Source organism: Taurulus bubalis (genome assembly GCF_910589615.1).
Source record: "Taurulus bubalis genome assembly, chromosome: 3".
Taxonomy (NCBI): Eukaryota; Metazoa; Chordata; class Actinopteri; order Perciformes; family Cottidae; genus Taurulus; species Taurulus bubalis.
Window position 1 is genome coordinate 9,371,154 of NC_136591.1, and position 16,555 is coordinate 9,387,708.

General features: G+C 39.5%; 1 protein-coding gene across 4 annotated transcripts in view; it reads right to left on the reverse strand.

The window, feature by feature from the left end:
- Positions 1–16,555, reverse strand: part of kcnip4a (potassium voltage-gated channel interacting protein 4a) — a gene marked incomplete at both ends in the record, with an annotated part of 117,087 nt that overhangs the window by 21,362 nt on the left and 79,170 nt on the right. The window contains one exon of one of the 4 annotated variants that reach the window (XM_079214793.1): positions 16,131–16,230. The exons of 2 other annotated variants lie outside the window; for them this stretch is intronic. In XM_079214793.1, coding sequence (XP_079070919.1) covers positions 16,131–16,230 — 100 coding nt within the window. Of the gene's footprint in view, positions 1–2,096; positions 2,278–16,130; positions 16,231–16,555 lie in introns of those variants that run through there. One more of the 4 variants, XM_079214794.1, reaches the window with a different exon arrangement.

Consider the following 16,555-nt stretch of genomic DNA (forward strand, 5'->3'; position numbering starts at 1 on the left):
AGCAGAGCGTGCACCCTCAGTGAAACATTTCCAGAGAGGTTTTACAGATATAAATAGGTGAAAAACAAAAAATGTTGGCTCTTGTAGAAGGTGTCAGCTGCAAAAGGGGATTTGTGTTTCAACAAGGTAAACAAAAGGTAATTCTTGTGACTGTTGTGTTTTTGTTATGAAGGGAAGCAGTGCGGTACCTAAGTGGTGAGGTCTGTCACCTCACAGCAAGTAGGTCCTGAATTATAATCTCAGCACTGGCCCCTTTACAGTATGTGGAGCTAAGTGCTGCAATTATCAGTTGATTAATGGATTATTAGATGGACAAAGAAGGAAATATTTAAGTCGTATCTATCAAAAAGGTCCATTTTTGCCATGATTTATGGCTTTATATATAAATATATATATATATATATATATATATATATATATATATATATATATATATATATATATATATATAGTAGTTGTAGCTGTATTCAATTTTGAATTGTTCGCTGAGCAAAACAATATACTTGAAGTGACCCCTTGGGCTCTGTGAAATTGTGATGGATAGTTTTCGCTATTGTCTGTCATTTTATAGACTCAAAGATGAATACAGAAAATAATTACTCTATGAGGAAAATAACAGAATACAGCTCCAGTGAAGCTGGAATGAAAGATGAAATGATTAGTCAATAACTCAACTATTTTTTTTTCAAGCTAAAATGCCAATGATTTTCCTAGTTTCAGCTTCTTCAACGAGAGCTTTGGATGCTTTTTCTTTTACAAATTGAGGATTCGAGAAAGTGATCAACAATATTAATTGAAAATATAAATAAGGTTGTTGCAGGCTCAGAGCCTTATCTACAATACCTATGTATAAGCTTAATCTCCAAATCTATTACCCTAAATAGATTTCAGACTCCCACATCACAACTTTTGACGTTCCTTCCTCTCCTGAACATGACATCAGCAAAACCTCAACTTCAATACCTGTATTGTCTGCTCCTCACGCACCACAGACTCAGACAGCAGATATTCTGTCAGTAATTACACTCTGAGACACCTGCGTGGCATACAGATCACACAACCAGGCGAGCGGCGCTCGGCACACCTCTATCATCCCACTATGGAAAATAATCAATATCATGTCGGCTGCATCTGTTAATGCAAGTCTCAACTCGCTGCTTTAGTGAAGCGTGTAAATGTTTCGCTGAGCGTGAGCTTCCCAGTGCCCCCCAGATGAAAACACTGCTCCCATGTGCCTTTGAAATAACACAACCTCAGCCAACACGCAGACGCTAACACCGCCGCGCTCCATCTAAACACTTCTCACGGGTCAGGTCAGCTTTTTCCAGCTCCCCACTATTAAACATTAGCACTTTTCTTATCATCTCCCTGAATATGCATGCAACTTTGGAGGCTTCTTATTGATTATCCTAATTAGAAAATAAGGCGCGTTTCCGAAACAGCAGAGATTTTTTTGTTGTTGCTCAAACTGCTTACTGTGCTGCTCTACTTTATTTAATGAGACGATAGGAGGTCCAAACTAAACAGTTTATTTAGGGCTGAAACATTCATGCTTAGTGAGCCTCACTGTGCCGTACAGTGTGATTGGTTTGCCTCGAGTCCACAATGAGATGCACGTACGTGACCAAGTTGTAATTTGATTGTGTTTTGAGCCAATTGACAAGACTGTTCACACATTTATGAACTATTACGCAAAATAATTAAGCAGGAAGCCGACCCCACAAACCAAGAACAGTTAGAATCATCACATGACAGTTCTCATCAACTCCCTCTTTCTGTCTTCATAACTTCAGTTCGCAAGATAACACAGTCCATTTGTTTTTTTTTCTGAGTCACTGACTCCTGCTTTGGTATGGTGAACTTGATTAGCTTGTCACGTTTTCAAAAGGAAACATCAAATGTGTTCAAAGGAGTTTTAGTTTTTTGGTTGCTAGAACTCCTCTGAAACACTCTTGAAGTTTCCATTGCATGCATCAAGGGAAATGCGTTTGCAATTTCCACGACACATTCTATCAGTCAGCATTTTTCAAGATTTCTCCAGTTCTGTGTCATCTTTCTCCTCGCTTCTGTCCCTCAGTCTCCATCGGTTGTCTTACCCTCTGAGAAGCTGATGAGCCCCAGGAGGTGCAGCAGCTTGATTGAAGCGAACACCAGCGCCACGATGCCCACCGTCTGCAGCCCCTCAGTCTCCCAGATCGCGCTCAGCATCGCTCCACCCTCAGCCCACTCCACGCCACCATTACCAGACCCGGACCCGGAGCCCGAGCCGGCCTCTTCGCCCTCCGGGATACCGCCAGGTCGAGCGCTGCCACCCGGCACTGCGCTCCAGTTCCCCTGCACCCACTCCAGGACTACACCGGCCCTCACGCACGGGCCGGGAGCCCCCTGGCACCCGCCTACTGCTCGCCTGCTCCCTAAATCCAGTCTGGGTTGAGCTAAAATGGGATGATGTTAAGAGCAAAAAATACTGGTCTCAGGTCTGTGAGGAGCCTGAAGTCATTAAGGATCTCTCTGATCTTGAGGGGTGACTGAGAATCCAGAAAAGCTGAATCAAAAAGGAGAAAAAAGTCCTTGCGGCTTGATCTAAATCTCTCCTTCTTCTTTTTCTTTCCTCTCCTCACAAATGAGGAGACATGTGGAAGCAGTGTAAACGCAGGCAGAGCAAACTCTCTTCGGTGACAGTTTGTTGCTCTCTCTCTCTCTCTTGCTCGCTCTCTCAGGCACACTGACTGCTCTCACCGCAAAGTAAAGGGAGTGAAGATGAGAGGGAGTGGATATGAGAGAGGGAGCCGGGAGGGAGGGGAGATGAGATGGAGGGAGAGGGGAGGAGTGGGGCGACGGTGGAAGACGCACAACCTCTCATGAGCTGCAGCCTAATTGTGCGCATGGACTTCAAACATACTATGAAATAAGTTTTTTTCCTCACCTGCCACTGTTGAACATTTCTACCAGCCATTCTATCTTTGTTGAACGCTTGAGAGCCAATGGTACCAGACAGTATGCATCATGAAGGCTAACCTTAATCCCCAGGAATTGCTTTCTAAAAATAATATTTCTTCATATAAATCTGCCATGGAGATTAATTAAATTTTTACATTTACAAATGTTACAATTGAACATCTACCCAGTATTTGGCTGTATAATGCTGATAGAAACAAATCCTGAAAATGAAAATGCAGCACTAAATGCCAACACAAGATATGTCAATGAATTTTAATAGGCAGTACGTTTTAGTTATGGCGTTCAAGTCTGTGGTGAAACACTTTCATCATCTGGTTAAATCATTAGATCATGAAAATGACACTATTTCCAGGCTATGTGCGTTGAAGATGCACATCGTTGAAGATGACGATGATGAGGAAAGAAGAGGGAGATGATTCCACTCAAGCTGGACAGAAAGGCAAAACAATAGCTTTCTTGTAAGGCATTCATTATAATACTTCAAAAAGACAAAAATAAATATCTCACACTTCAAACTATTATTAAAAAAAAGGCTTTTGGAAATCTTACTGATATGGGTTTTTTAAAGAAGCTGTGAGAAAACTCCAATGCACACATTCCACAAATCCACACATAAAACAGAGACAGAATACATACTGTAATAGCACCTGAAGGGAACATTCCTAAATGCAAGTACGTATTAGAAAGTGAGAGGAGAAATAGCATTGATCTAAACCACTTCATTAAATGTAACTGTGGGGTTTCAAAAGGAGTTTGATTCCACTGAGATGTAGTGGAGTGTTGAAGAGGACAAACAAAGCCTGTGCGTGTGTGTGTGTGTGTGTGTGTGTGTGTGTGTGTGTGTGTGTGTGTGTGTGTGTGTGTGTGTAAGAGAGAGAGTGATTCATGCAGTCAATGTGTGTAGCAAATGAGTGAAGACACCACCATCTACTGCCCTTCTGTAGTCATTTCATCCACCACCAGAATCATTATTTCCACTCTAATAATAATAATTGAATCCATCCATTCAAAGCTCATTAATTTTCTCATTAATTTGCAATCAATTTTTCAGAACAAAAATGCACCATTTTGAGCCAAAGAAACATCCTGTGCTGTGTTTTTTTCTATTTTCTTTTATTCCATTTACAATCAATTCAGCCGTTAATCATTAAGTCAGTGGATCATTTTCTTTAATCGCAAGAGAAACTGTGACTTACCACTTTACTCAATTGCTCTATGATAAATGTTCAATAATAAGCACCTTATTTCAGAAATGGAAAACAACTCGCATGCGTTCATTTACATTCATCCATCTGCTGCTGCTTTTTTACGAACAACACAGAATGGAAAATGAGGCACGTAATCCCGCTTTAGAAATTAAAAAAAAAAAAACAATCTTTGTGAATAATTCAGCATGATGCCGTTTGAAAAAGAAAAATAATATTCAGCAGACCCATTCTACTTGATCTGGATGGCGCCTGGCCATGTGAGGAGTCATTACTATGCGAGTCTCATACAAAGTGAAAAATACACGCTGTAATATAAGACTGCACGGACAGTTCGAGTGTGTGTACTGTTCTTAAAATCAAATGAGAGAAAAAAGGGCTTTTTCAGACAACAATGCAGTGACGTATGCTTCTTGTATGGGAAATTAGCTTGTTCCAGTAAAGAGTGACCGAAGAGGGCTACATCTTCTAGTTCCAGGTCGCCGTTAGAATGGACCTTGCCTTCCTATCGGTCCACATGGTCCACATAAATGTTCTTCATCGAAGGGGCCGCAGCCAGGACAAACTCATTTCCAGATTATATTATTATAAGATTTACACTGCCAAACTGTCCAAACTGCAGGTGAAGGGATAGGAAACACATTTTAATTAAACCTGGAAGCTGCAATATTTATACATCAACAATTGATCAAATGACTGTGTAATGTGAAGGTCACTATTGTGAAGGGGATTCAACTCATAGCTATCATCTTTTTTCTGACCCAGCAGGGGACAGATTTTTTTTAGCAAAGACAGTTTTAAAAGCCCACTAAGCAGCATCTTTCTCCAGCACAGAAAAACAGATATAGTGAGCAACTAGTGTGAATACAGCACATTATTTTCAGCCAAAGAAACAGATTATTTTCTCCAGAGACCAAATTGAAAGCCAATGTTGCTCTGTGTCTGCTGAAGTGTGTACATTGTTCAGTTTGTGAACATGTGTACCATATACACTTTACATATGCTATGTGTGTCAGTGTTGTTGTGTTTGGAGCTTGCTTCCACTGCAACTAATTGGCTAAATAAATCACTTTTTGCAGGACAAACTAAACGTGTGATAGCAGCATGAGTATAAATAATGACTAATTTTGAATTTGGTGAGAATCGTGTTAAATCTGCACTCTGCTGAGTACATCTCAAAAGGCACCAGAGGGCCACAATTATAAATAGAATTAAAAAAAGAAGTTTAAAAGTTATTGCATAACAATGGTAAGTCTATTTATTAAAGTCAACAACAAACTCCCATGAGGAACAACTGCTGGTTTGGTTGAAAGCATTACCCAGCTGCCATGAGCAGTGTAGCGTTGTGAGTGTTAGCCGAACCTAAATATTGGATGCTTCGTTGACTCCCGGGCTGGGATGCAACATCTCGTTGACAGCAGGGCTGCCAACATGTGGCCCCTGGCAGTACATCAGTGAAGCGCCTTTCAAGCCACATGTACAGTTTCCCTAACGCAGCCAAGTTGCCCAAAAGCCAGAGGGACGCATTGCCTCTGGCCTCACTCTGCCATGGCTTAGCTCTCCAAACAGTCCCTGGTGGACCCACGGTTAATAAAACATGTAGGAAGGATTTACCAATCATAACCTGGCTGCAGCGCGGAGATAATACACCCGCCCAATAAATTATTGAAGCAATGAGAGAGTGAGACATATGAGGGAAAGATATAGTGGGGGTGGGGTTTTTGTGCCACGGAGCATCCATCCAACTATCAGAGTAGCCATGATTCTATGAACGCTGCTGACAGGTAAATATTACACTCCCACATCTTGCTCCATTAACGTGACACAAATCCTGGACAATCACCACTCTAGCATAGTTACAGCATGGCAGGTCTGACAGATGGAGAAGATAAACATTCAGCATTTATGGACAGAGAAAGGCTATTTTGTTTCGGAAGACTGAAATTACTAAATTGACTTGTGTTTAAAATGGAAAAGAATGTAGAATGTTGACATTGCTATGATGTGAAACTAAGATTTGAGGAAACAAGGGCACTTGATGACACAATGTTGATGTTGAATGTTGATCCGATGACTCTGTGGTGAAATATTTATCGGACAATAACATAATATCGAATATATAACATCACATTGCAAACCAAGTCTCCTGTTCCATGTTCTACACTAGTATACATGAAAGCTGCCACAAAAAGTTCCGTTCCTAGAAGACAACTCAAGTGTTATATAAGCATCCTACCAGAACTTAAATCATTAATTAACAATCTATAAAACGTGGAATTGACTTTGTCCATATTCCACCGAAATCACATAAAAACAAAAGCTTTTTCTCTTCAACTAAACAGCTCATTTCTTACAATGTTGAGAATATAGATACTTAAAGCTAAGGTTCTTTCATTTTGTGTTGAAATTCACAGCCGGTGGAAATGCAGATTGTATTAACATGTATTGCACCCAATCTTTATTTGACCATTTTGCTGTCTAAAGAAAAAAAAGAAGAAGCTTTATTACATTATTCTGAAACTTTATGGACTCTCTTGTAGACCAGACAATACCTCAACTTACATTGGAGTCAAAGCTGCAATTTGGACAGGAATTTAATTTCATCATTCTACTGTATTTCTCGATATCTGTTCATAAAAAGATCCCTATCAGAGATACATGCCTCTTAAAACCACATATTGGTATGATATGTTAATAAAAGAAAAAACACAAACCACATAAAAACATCACTCGATGACGTTTCACACAGAACTCGTCCATCCTCCGCAACCTTTGACAGGCGGCGTCTCTAGGTGATGCAAGTCTGAAATGTCAAGCTGCATTGAGCTCTGGCATGTCCCCGTCTCTGCAGTCCTTATCGGGGTAATGAACAGGAGAGGCCTGAGAGACAAACCTGCAGCCTTTTTGTCCATCTGCCTCTGTAGACTGATAGACATCGATCTTGGGAAAGATTACACATTTTTCTCACTCGCCGCTGCCACCTGTCTCGTCACTTAGTTTCCATTCTCAGTATTCACAAGGGAAGGATCTTATCCCTTTTGTCTAAGCAGAGTGGACACAGAGCACAGGACCTGGCGGCGTCAATGAATCAGTCTCACCACCAGTGGTGACGTGAAATACAATATATCGAGAAAGGAAAAACTAACTGATAAAACAAAAATATTGCAAAACTGTAGTTAATAGTTAGGAAACTGCAAAAAAAAATATTTTTTTTAATCGTTTACTATTCAAAACATATTTGCCAATATGTGATGGAACAAAATTTCCTGAGAATTTAACAAACAAATAAAGATGTTTCTTTTTTCCCCCCACAAAGCACAAAAAGGTGCTCACCAAATAATCCTTGAACCCAAAATTACCATTAACTAATAACTATTGGACAAGTGTTATCCGCCACTGTGAACGCACGGGCTTCAAGGCAACCGTCATCAATCAAAGCGCCGCCGACCGGTGGACACGGAAAAGAGGCGAAGATAAGATCGTCCTGCTGTTTACAGATCAGCTGAGGGCATAAGTGGGTGATATAATTAGGCGACACCTGCAGTGATTTGCTCAGACGTGCAAAGCAGCATTTGTGTTCGGCTTGTGTTTTCCAAGGCGCGTTAAAATGAGGAAATGTCATATTTACTGAAGCGTCACCTATGATGGGGAAGGCAATTATAAACTGTGAACCGGGGCGACCCTCAGCTAAGCCGTATGTGCGATCAACCATGGAGTGCCATTGGGTAACTCTGATATTGAGGACTTCCTTTGTGGGCTCTGGATAACTCTTGCTCACTCTGCCAGGTGCATGTTCATGCATTAATTGACAGTCTGAAGGCATTTATTTACAGGGAAGTTTTCAACCCTAAATGATGTATTTGCAGATCCTGGGGGATGTCTGCCTGTGCCGATCATTTTCCCACCAGAATCAGTTTCATCCAGTCGAGTTCATTAAGTAAAGTTAAGTTAAGTTAAGAATGTCTGCTGTGAGAAAGACAGAATGAGCCAATTCAGGATGTACACTTTTGAACCCTAACTGGGCTTTTCCTCTAAGATTGCACAACCTTGCTTTTAAACTCAAACAATAAATCAGTCGCTTGGTCGTTGCAGGTTAAAATCTTTGCCTTAAAAGCTTCGTCTTGTGCTGTGTGTTGTGTAAATTACAGAGAAAGCCCAGTATGGTTTCTCTTAAGAAACGCTAGCCGGCCGTCGTGAATGCCACTCACGTTCAAAAGACATGCCAGTCTTCTTTTTACAGGAAGAACACACGATTGTTATCTTCCCAATTCATTCCAGATTAGTTCTAGTCTAAAAGGGAAAAGTCAACGCCTTTGTCTGCGAATGGACAGTAGCACAAGGCTCAGGGCAGTGTGCTGCAGCTGATAACATTGACCTGCTTTTCTCCACGTCTTAACCATATTAGCTCTCACACGGCTATCCGACAGCTCGCTGTGGACAACATGCAGCAGCAGCAGCAGCGAGCAGGACATGGATTGCCTTTGCGCGGCCGGCCTGTCATCTGATTTACCGTGCGCCATCCGTCAGCGGCAAAGTGCCAGTCAAAGTAAACTTCGAGGGCAAAGGTCGACGGAGAATATGCATTAGCAGGAGCAGTAAAAAAAAAGTAGAGAAGACGAGGGAGACATAAAATGGCAGACAGAGTTCACTACGGCTGGAGCCACTGCCCAGAATATGAGCTAAAACGAGTATAGTTCATCGGTAAGAAAGGAACGCTGAGAGGAAATCAATGCAGTTGGGTGGAAGCATGAATTTGGGTCTGAAATTATTGAAGCAGTATGTCAGACTGATAAGTACTGTGTTTTTAAATTAAAACAATAATATTCGGTGTCGGGGTTAAGTCAAGGCACTGGCAATACATCAAGGGAAATAAATGCCTTGCAGAGGTTCAAGGTTTATTAGACACTTATATCAGGTTGAAACTCTATTAAGCATTACATCAAATGACACGCGGTAACATTCATTGTACTGTTGAGTTAGCCAACCTAAAAGAGAACCCAAACTGATGGATCAAACCAAAGTGGAACCACAAGTTAATATCGGACTTTTATTCAACAGGCAGGGAAAGAGAGGAGTCCACTGGAATGGCCTTCTCTGTTTCTGTATCTGTCTGGACTTCTAACATGTGCGTTTGTTTGTGAGTCTATATTCTACCCTCAAAATGCAGCTTTAAATTATTGAAATGTTTAATCAGTGTTACTCACCTTAACACGCTTGTGTGTCACCTTGAGGTCAACACGTGTATTGAATACATTTCCTCTTTAATAGAACATTAGCAAAAGGTGAGGTTTTGAAACCTTCTTTGTTTATTAGTTGTTTAGCATTGTGACATCACTGGCAGAAATGTGTATTGCTACACTTGTGAGCATCCACACCAACAAAAAACAGGGACACACTTCTAAAAAAACATTTCATATTGCACTATTGATGGTCAAAAATCTTAAATGGCCACTGCTATATACTATGAGGCAAACGTAATCTTCCACTTTATTGTATTTGTATTCACGAATAGAAAGTAATACAAAACAATTAACTTTCACCCTTTAAGCCAGATAAACGGTAAACTCATAAAGCTTAATATTCCAAGCAAGGTGCATTCCTGAGGCAAGCTTTGGTCGAGGTGTAGATATTCTTGCACTCCTAAATATTCAAGTATTCCGTTCAAAGATAATTGTTTGGAGACATTCCTTGCCATAACAGTTATAAATGAGAGGAAATCATTTATTGGAGTCCTTTTCTTCATAGATCTATATGAAACAGATCAGATATCACTTGGTAGCAGAGCAGGCAGTAGATTAAAGTACAAGCTCTAATGACCTTAGAGAAACACAAACAACGTTTAAAGTTTAGTGACTTACTACTATTCAAGTATATTACATTTAAACAATAAAAAGCCTTATTTGCTCTTTTTGGTTATTTGTTTGTTTTTATTGTATTCATTGCCTTCATGGTATGGTCCTTTTTGTTTATCGGTATTTAAGTTATGTCTATGCTTTGCTTCTCAGTAGAGCACTTTGTAAACTTTGTTTTTAAAGGTGCTATATAAATAAAGTTATTATTATTATTATTATACTTATTAATTAATATTAATACAAGACTTAGAGTATGGGGTGGAAACACAATTAACCCTTTCTAAACATGTCTCATCATAAAATACTAAATGTATAGATTAATAGTCTCTAGATTAGTAACATTGGGCACAGCTACAAAACATATTGCAACAATGAATAGCACCATATAGATATGTGGCACACAATCAAGCAGTTTTATTGCAAAAAATGTTGAAACTGAGAGAACCCTAAAAGCAAAAGTTGACTGCAACAAATGTGAAAAGAAATTAAGTGGATTCTTCATACTACCGTTGCCTTAAATGCATACATTTACAAAAAGTTACATTTTTGAAAAATTGCTAATTTTTCTCAACAGTTACGCCTTAACTAAAGTAAATGGAGTTAAATAAAAACAAAGAGGTTATATGATTGACTTTAGAGGCCAGATAAGGTAGCAGCTTTAAGCTCTTGCTGTCTAACTCCACACTCAAAGTAATTTTACCTCCAAAGTACTTCAGCACATGTATTTACTGTAAACAACGCTGTGTTTCGTTCCCTCCGCCAAAAAACTCTGAGCCCTACAGTGTGTTTGCTCTGTTAGCGGTTAGCTCAGTGTAGCTAAACGCACCGCACTAAAGTCTTCATTTCAAAGATGTTCACGCCAGGAGGTCTGTTAGTCTATTCATCATCTTATGTATTCAGTGGCCTCGAAAAAATCTAATTCACTAAATGCAAAGTAAGGTAGTTCAAGGAGAGATGATAGTTCAGTTTCCATAATCATACAACGTGACTTGACAATATACAGCTCAACACTTCCCACTCAAGTGTTTTTCCAATCAAGGCAGAACACAATCTGGCCTTTTACCAGGCGGCCTGCAGAGAGAGAGCAAGAAGCTAATTACAGCGGCGCACATGTGGATTCTGAAAATCAGTGACTTGTAGCTCTCTTATCATTGCTGTGATTGATGATCGAGCGCGGCTAAAGCCGGTGGAAACACCACTAACGGTGTTTAATTCAGTGGAAAGCTATGAGGCACGACATTATGCTTGTAATACCTGTCTGAGACTCCAGGCTATTATCAAAATAGATTGTAGAGTTTTTAATACTCCTTCACTGAATAATATCCAACTGATTTGTTTAAGATGTCAAAGGAAGGCAATACAGAGCACATTAGCTTTGAAAACATAAATAGGAATTACAGATATTAAAAAAAGAGACAGGCGGCTTTGATTTCTAACTCAGGAGATGAATGAACATTCAATTTCATAAAAGAACCAGTGCCAAGATGCTCTGTTCAACCACTGGCTTCCCCGATAACTTCCCATATGTTAGACACTTAACGGTTGCCGTCACGATATCCCTTTAATGTCAAAGCTTTTACAACTTTGTGTTTTAACCTGTTTTATTTACTTTTTGTCCCTCCTCATCCTCATGAGTAAGAAAATACCCTTGAAAGCATGTCAAAGTAGCGAGCAAGATCACAAGTCTCAGCTTACACATATTTATAAAAAGCAAGCAATTAGAAAGGGACTTTCCACTTTTATCTGTGCTGGACAGAGAGCGATCATTTGCCCTCCGCTGCTTTAACACGCCTGCCTCGTCAGGCAAGTTAATGCCACCGCATTTTATTTGCATTTTTAGTGTGTACAGATTGGGTTGTTTGATTCCTATCTGGATGTCGAGCACTTTGTAAATGATAAATGGGCTTCATGTTCATAGAGCCGTTCTACATATTGCATTATGTGTTGCATATTGTCATTCACACGCCGATGGCTCAAGGACACTTCGACATACAGACAGGAGGAGACGAGGATTCAACCCCCAACCACGTGATTAAAAGAGGACCCGCTCTACCTCCCGAGTCAACACTCTCCTGAACTATTAAAATACTCAATTAGAAACATAATTGTGTAAATTGATTGAATGGTTAAAAGTCAACTGGATGATCAAATGTGTTGAGGGATTTTTTAATTTGTAGGATTTGGGATGTTTAAATGATTCATCAGCACAGAATTGTTTATTAGCTATTTAATCATGTTGTTCACAAAAAGTGAGGGCTTTGCTTATATTTGCTCTCCACTTCAAAACCAGCCTAGCAACTGGTGTGACCGGTTGAGACCGTAAGCTTTGGTTCCCTCTGCTGGCACATCTGTTAACTCTCACTTGTACTTGAATGAAGGAGAATGTTTCCAAAATGTGAAGAAAAGAAACACATCAGTTGTTATTTCTTTTCTTCATTCACAACTTTAAAATCATCCATATACTTATACTAATGAGTTTTATCTAGCTCAAAGGACAGCAGATGTAATGTTCATGCTGGTATTGTTTGTGCAAATAAAGGACGATGAATACATTTTTGATATAATGATAATAGAAAGGCTCCCTGCCTTGTATCTTATTATGCTGGCAGGATCCCTAGCTCACAAAAATATTGTAAAATGTTGTTTCATAATCCATAAAAGTAAAAGGATATGATGAAAACTGTCCAAAAGCCATGCCATGGCAGCTAGCGTGCCAAAGATTACGCCCCTATATTTCTTCCAGCTACAGTACCGTATGCGTCTTTTTCTCCGAGGAACCGTGTGTTGTAAAGCACCAATGTTTTATGACTTCTTAGAAAATACTATTATGATGCAAACACATTTTTACACCATTGTTCATTCACAATGGAACACATAAGTTACCTCTATGAATCCAAACCGTGTGCTTTTTGTGATAAACATTAATATGGAAATTGAGAGAACCGCTAAAGCCGTGCACAGCTTAGGCCTTTGTTCAAACCATCTCACACGGCTCCCTGAGCAGCCTGATCCATTTGTATTCCTGTTCACTTACAGTTCTTGAGATTGAATCACAGCTTTGTATCACACCTGCTTACCTCACACTGCTTGAGAAAAGCACATCCTCAGTGAGTCTAGGCACACAGAAAGTCCTCAACCACAGCCCAGTCGCTTCAGCAGCCAAGGATTAAGAGTCACACATGTAACAATGGGCAGATATTGTGTGACAGTCTTAAGATATATGTATAGCTCTAAAGCAACACAACACACAGTATGGGGCTTAGGTAGAGTGTGCTGTTTTTGGCATTGGTGGATGCAAGCATCGCTCTGTTCAACCACATATTTGCTGAAAGTGGACTTAAGTACAGTTACAGGTCAAATGGTGATGATGCAATCTTAAGGAAAGACACCCCAGGTCAAGTGAATAGGATACAACATTTAACAATTGCTGTGAAACTTCCCTTAGTTGATTACTACAAGTTTTCTGAAATTGTATGTTTTGAATATGCAGATGAAGCATTATTGTATTAAAAAAGAGTAAAGGGTTTTTACTAAGAGAATATAGGCTATCTTTTATTTGAAAAGAAAATGTAATTCTAGTCATGTTTTAAGGAGTAAAATGAAATATAAATCAGGCTGTAAACCCTAAATAATAAGATTATATATGAATGAAACTGGACATGTAAGTGCTGCTGAAGTGGAACTATGGCATTTTTTTATAAATAGGCCTTTAGAGATAGGACCGCAAGACACTAGAGAGGGAAAGGGTAACACATTAACTAATAGATATCACCATAGAACTCCCCAGATGATCATTTACATCAACACACTTATTTTTGTATTACGTTGAAGTTTTCTGAAATGTAATATGCAGATGAGGCATTATCTAACGCTAACTTTTGGTGGACTTTCTACTTTTCTGAAAGAAATCATGTAAAGGAAGCAAAACTCTCAAAACTGACCAATGCATGAAAAACAATTACTCTCCTCTTAACATGTAAAACCCAGTGTGGTGACAACATTCAAAAGTAAAATAATTCATTGCCCTCCCCTTGTATTTGCAAGCTACTGATTTTGTCCATTTGCAATTGGAAACATGTGTTACATCCTTTCCTGGCGTGTGAAGCCACACCTGCAGGGGAATACTTTGCAGAAACTGTCCTATCAAAGGCTGCCCTCGTCAGCTGCCACATCCCACACGCTGGTGGCACACTGCTGTCACTCACTGTCAGACGACTAAAGACTGGCACAGAAACTGAAAAGAAACATTTGCGTCCGGCTGTCTATTTTTAACCAGAAGCCATTAAGTGGAATACTACCACAGAGTAATGAGCAGCCCTATACATTTTGTATTTTTTGCTTGTTGAATGCATTTTTAGACAGATCCATTTTGATTATATTATTATACAATAAATAGCATCTTTGGTTCAGTTGGACCTCTAAACTAAATGTAAAGATGTGTTTCTGTCATTAAACACTTGAAATCTAAAAAAATCTAAATACTGAAACGTTGCAAGTGCAGTGCTCATAACGAATACTCGGTACTGTAGGCACAGTTGAAAACAGGCAAAACTTCCCTCTAAGCAGAAAAATACAATTCCCTTTGCCAAAGGTGGGTACATTTTGAAAAGCTTTCTAAAACTATAGAAGTATTGTTGATGTCTTGTGTTTCAGCCCACCGCCAGCACAAACAAACTGCACATCTCAGTTTGTCCTCACACAAACTGTATAGCGACCAAAAATGGAGGAAAGTTGCTTTAATATAACTTCTTAAATTGATTAAAGTAAGTAAAATAAGCAAATATTTGCTGAAAGTGCACTTAAGTACAGTTACAGGTTAAATAGTGACAATGCAATCTTAAGGAAAGACACCCCATGTGAAAAGGTTACATTTTAAAATGAGTTTTTAGGAATAAAATGTCAAATAAATCCGGCTTTAGAACACTACATAATATGATCATATAGATATGAATGAAACTGGCAAAAAAGAAAATATTTCAATTCTCCATTATCTAAATAACTTGGCTATGCTGGTTGGAAGACATTTGCTTGCATCTCCCTTGTGAGAGCTGAGCCACAAGGCTGCTTATAAAGTAAGTAGAGCATATAAACAAGACCTCACAACTCAATAATAGAGTCACACCTTCGAGGGACAGAATCTGCATCAAAGTGCCATACACACCTTGACTCAACCATTGTTCTCCTCTAAGCTACATGGACAACATGCCAAAGAAAGAGAAAACCAAAACTAAGTTTAATGTGGAAGCAAAGTTGTCTTTCACATTATCAATAGGCAGCCTTTATTTAAATCACTGCATTACAGCTCTCACTGGTTAAGATCCAGGTTATCAGGCCTCCAGCTGATGCAGAATTACATGCAGTCCTCAGCTGTCTCATTTGGATTTTAATGAACAATCCACAGATGACGCAAGTCTTCACATGCAATGTAATTGAGTTCAAATTGAATAAACTAACCAGCAAAGTGGAAGCAAAGTGGCAAGATGCACCAAAGACTGTTTTATGTAAAATTACAGCTTTTAATAATATTGAGAAACAGCAAAAAAAGTCAAAAACAAAAGATCCCTTTCAGATTATAACCATTGACCCACATGAGTCATTTTTTAAGAAGCAAAGCCAGCTGGATCATGTTATGATGCAACTTATTAATTTTAAAAAAGCACAAAGGACAGCTGCAGAGGCTTTACTTTGAGTGACAGAAAGTCATTTTGAAGAATCATACAGCAAGAGGTCAAAACGTTCTCCATAACTAGAAAAGACACTTTTTGACAAACTATCTGTTTTTAATGTTTGTGTACAGCTTGAAACATGAATTATATTTTCAGCATCTTAGCAAAAAGGAGTCACACTTGTAGTTTGTTTTACTCTGCATGACATATTTTAAATTGACAAATACAAAGATGAGAGCAACAGATGGAAGCCCCAAATCAGGACTAAACATCTGGAGAGGCATTTTGTATGAATACATATTTAACATGAAATATTAAAAGATGACAACCTCCACTGCAGATGCATGAGACAAACTCACAGTTATATAGTCTCACAAAACCACAGTATTTAAACTTGGGCAACAACAAGTGTTTGGAACACCAAACACAGTTTGCAGTTTCCTTACCGTCATAGCCGACTTCTATCAAACCCAACCGCTCCAGCACCTTAACAAAGAGGACCACAACCACCAGCACTGCAATCATCTCCAGTCCCTCAAAGTGCATCGTGAACATGTCGGATAGGTCACAGCCTGTCCATGGCCAGAGACACAGAGCTCAGCGTGGAGCCATTAAACACCACTCAAAAGCCCTGCATGTCTGAGTCTGATGAGAGACCGGTACAAGTCAGAGAAGGTGGGAGAGAGAGGAAGGAGGGGGGAGATGGAGTAGTAAGGATAAAGACGAGGGGGCGTGAGGAGAGAATGGAACAAGAGAGGCAGGGAGGAAAGAGGGAAATGGAGGTATGGATCTGATCATTGTGACAAACAGAAAGAGAAATGATGGACAGGAGTATTGAATAAAAGAAGGAGAATGAGAGGAGATCCACCAG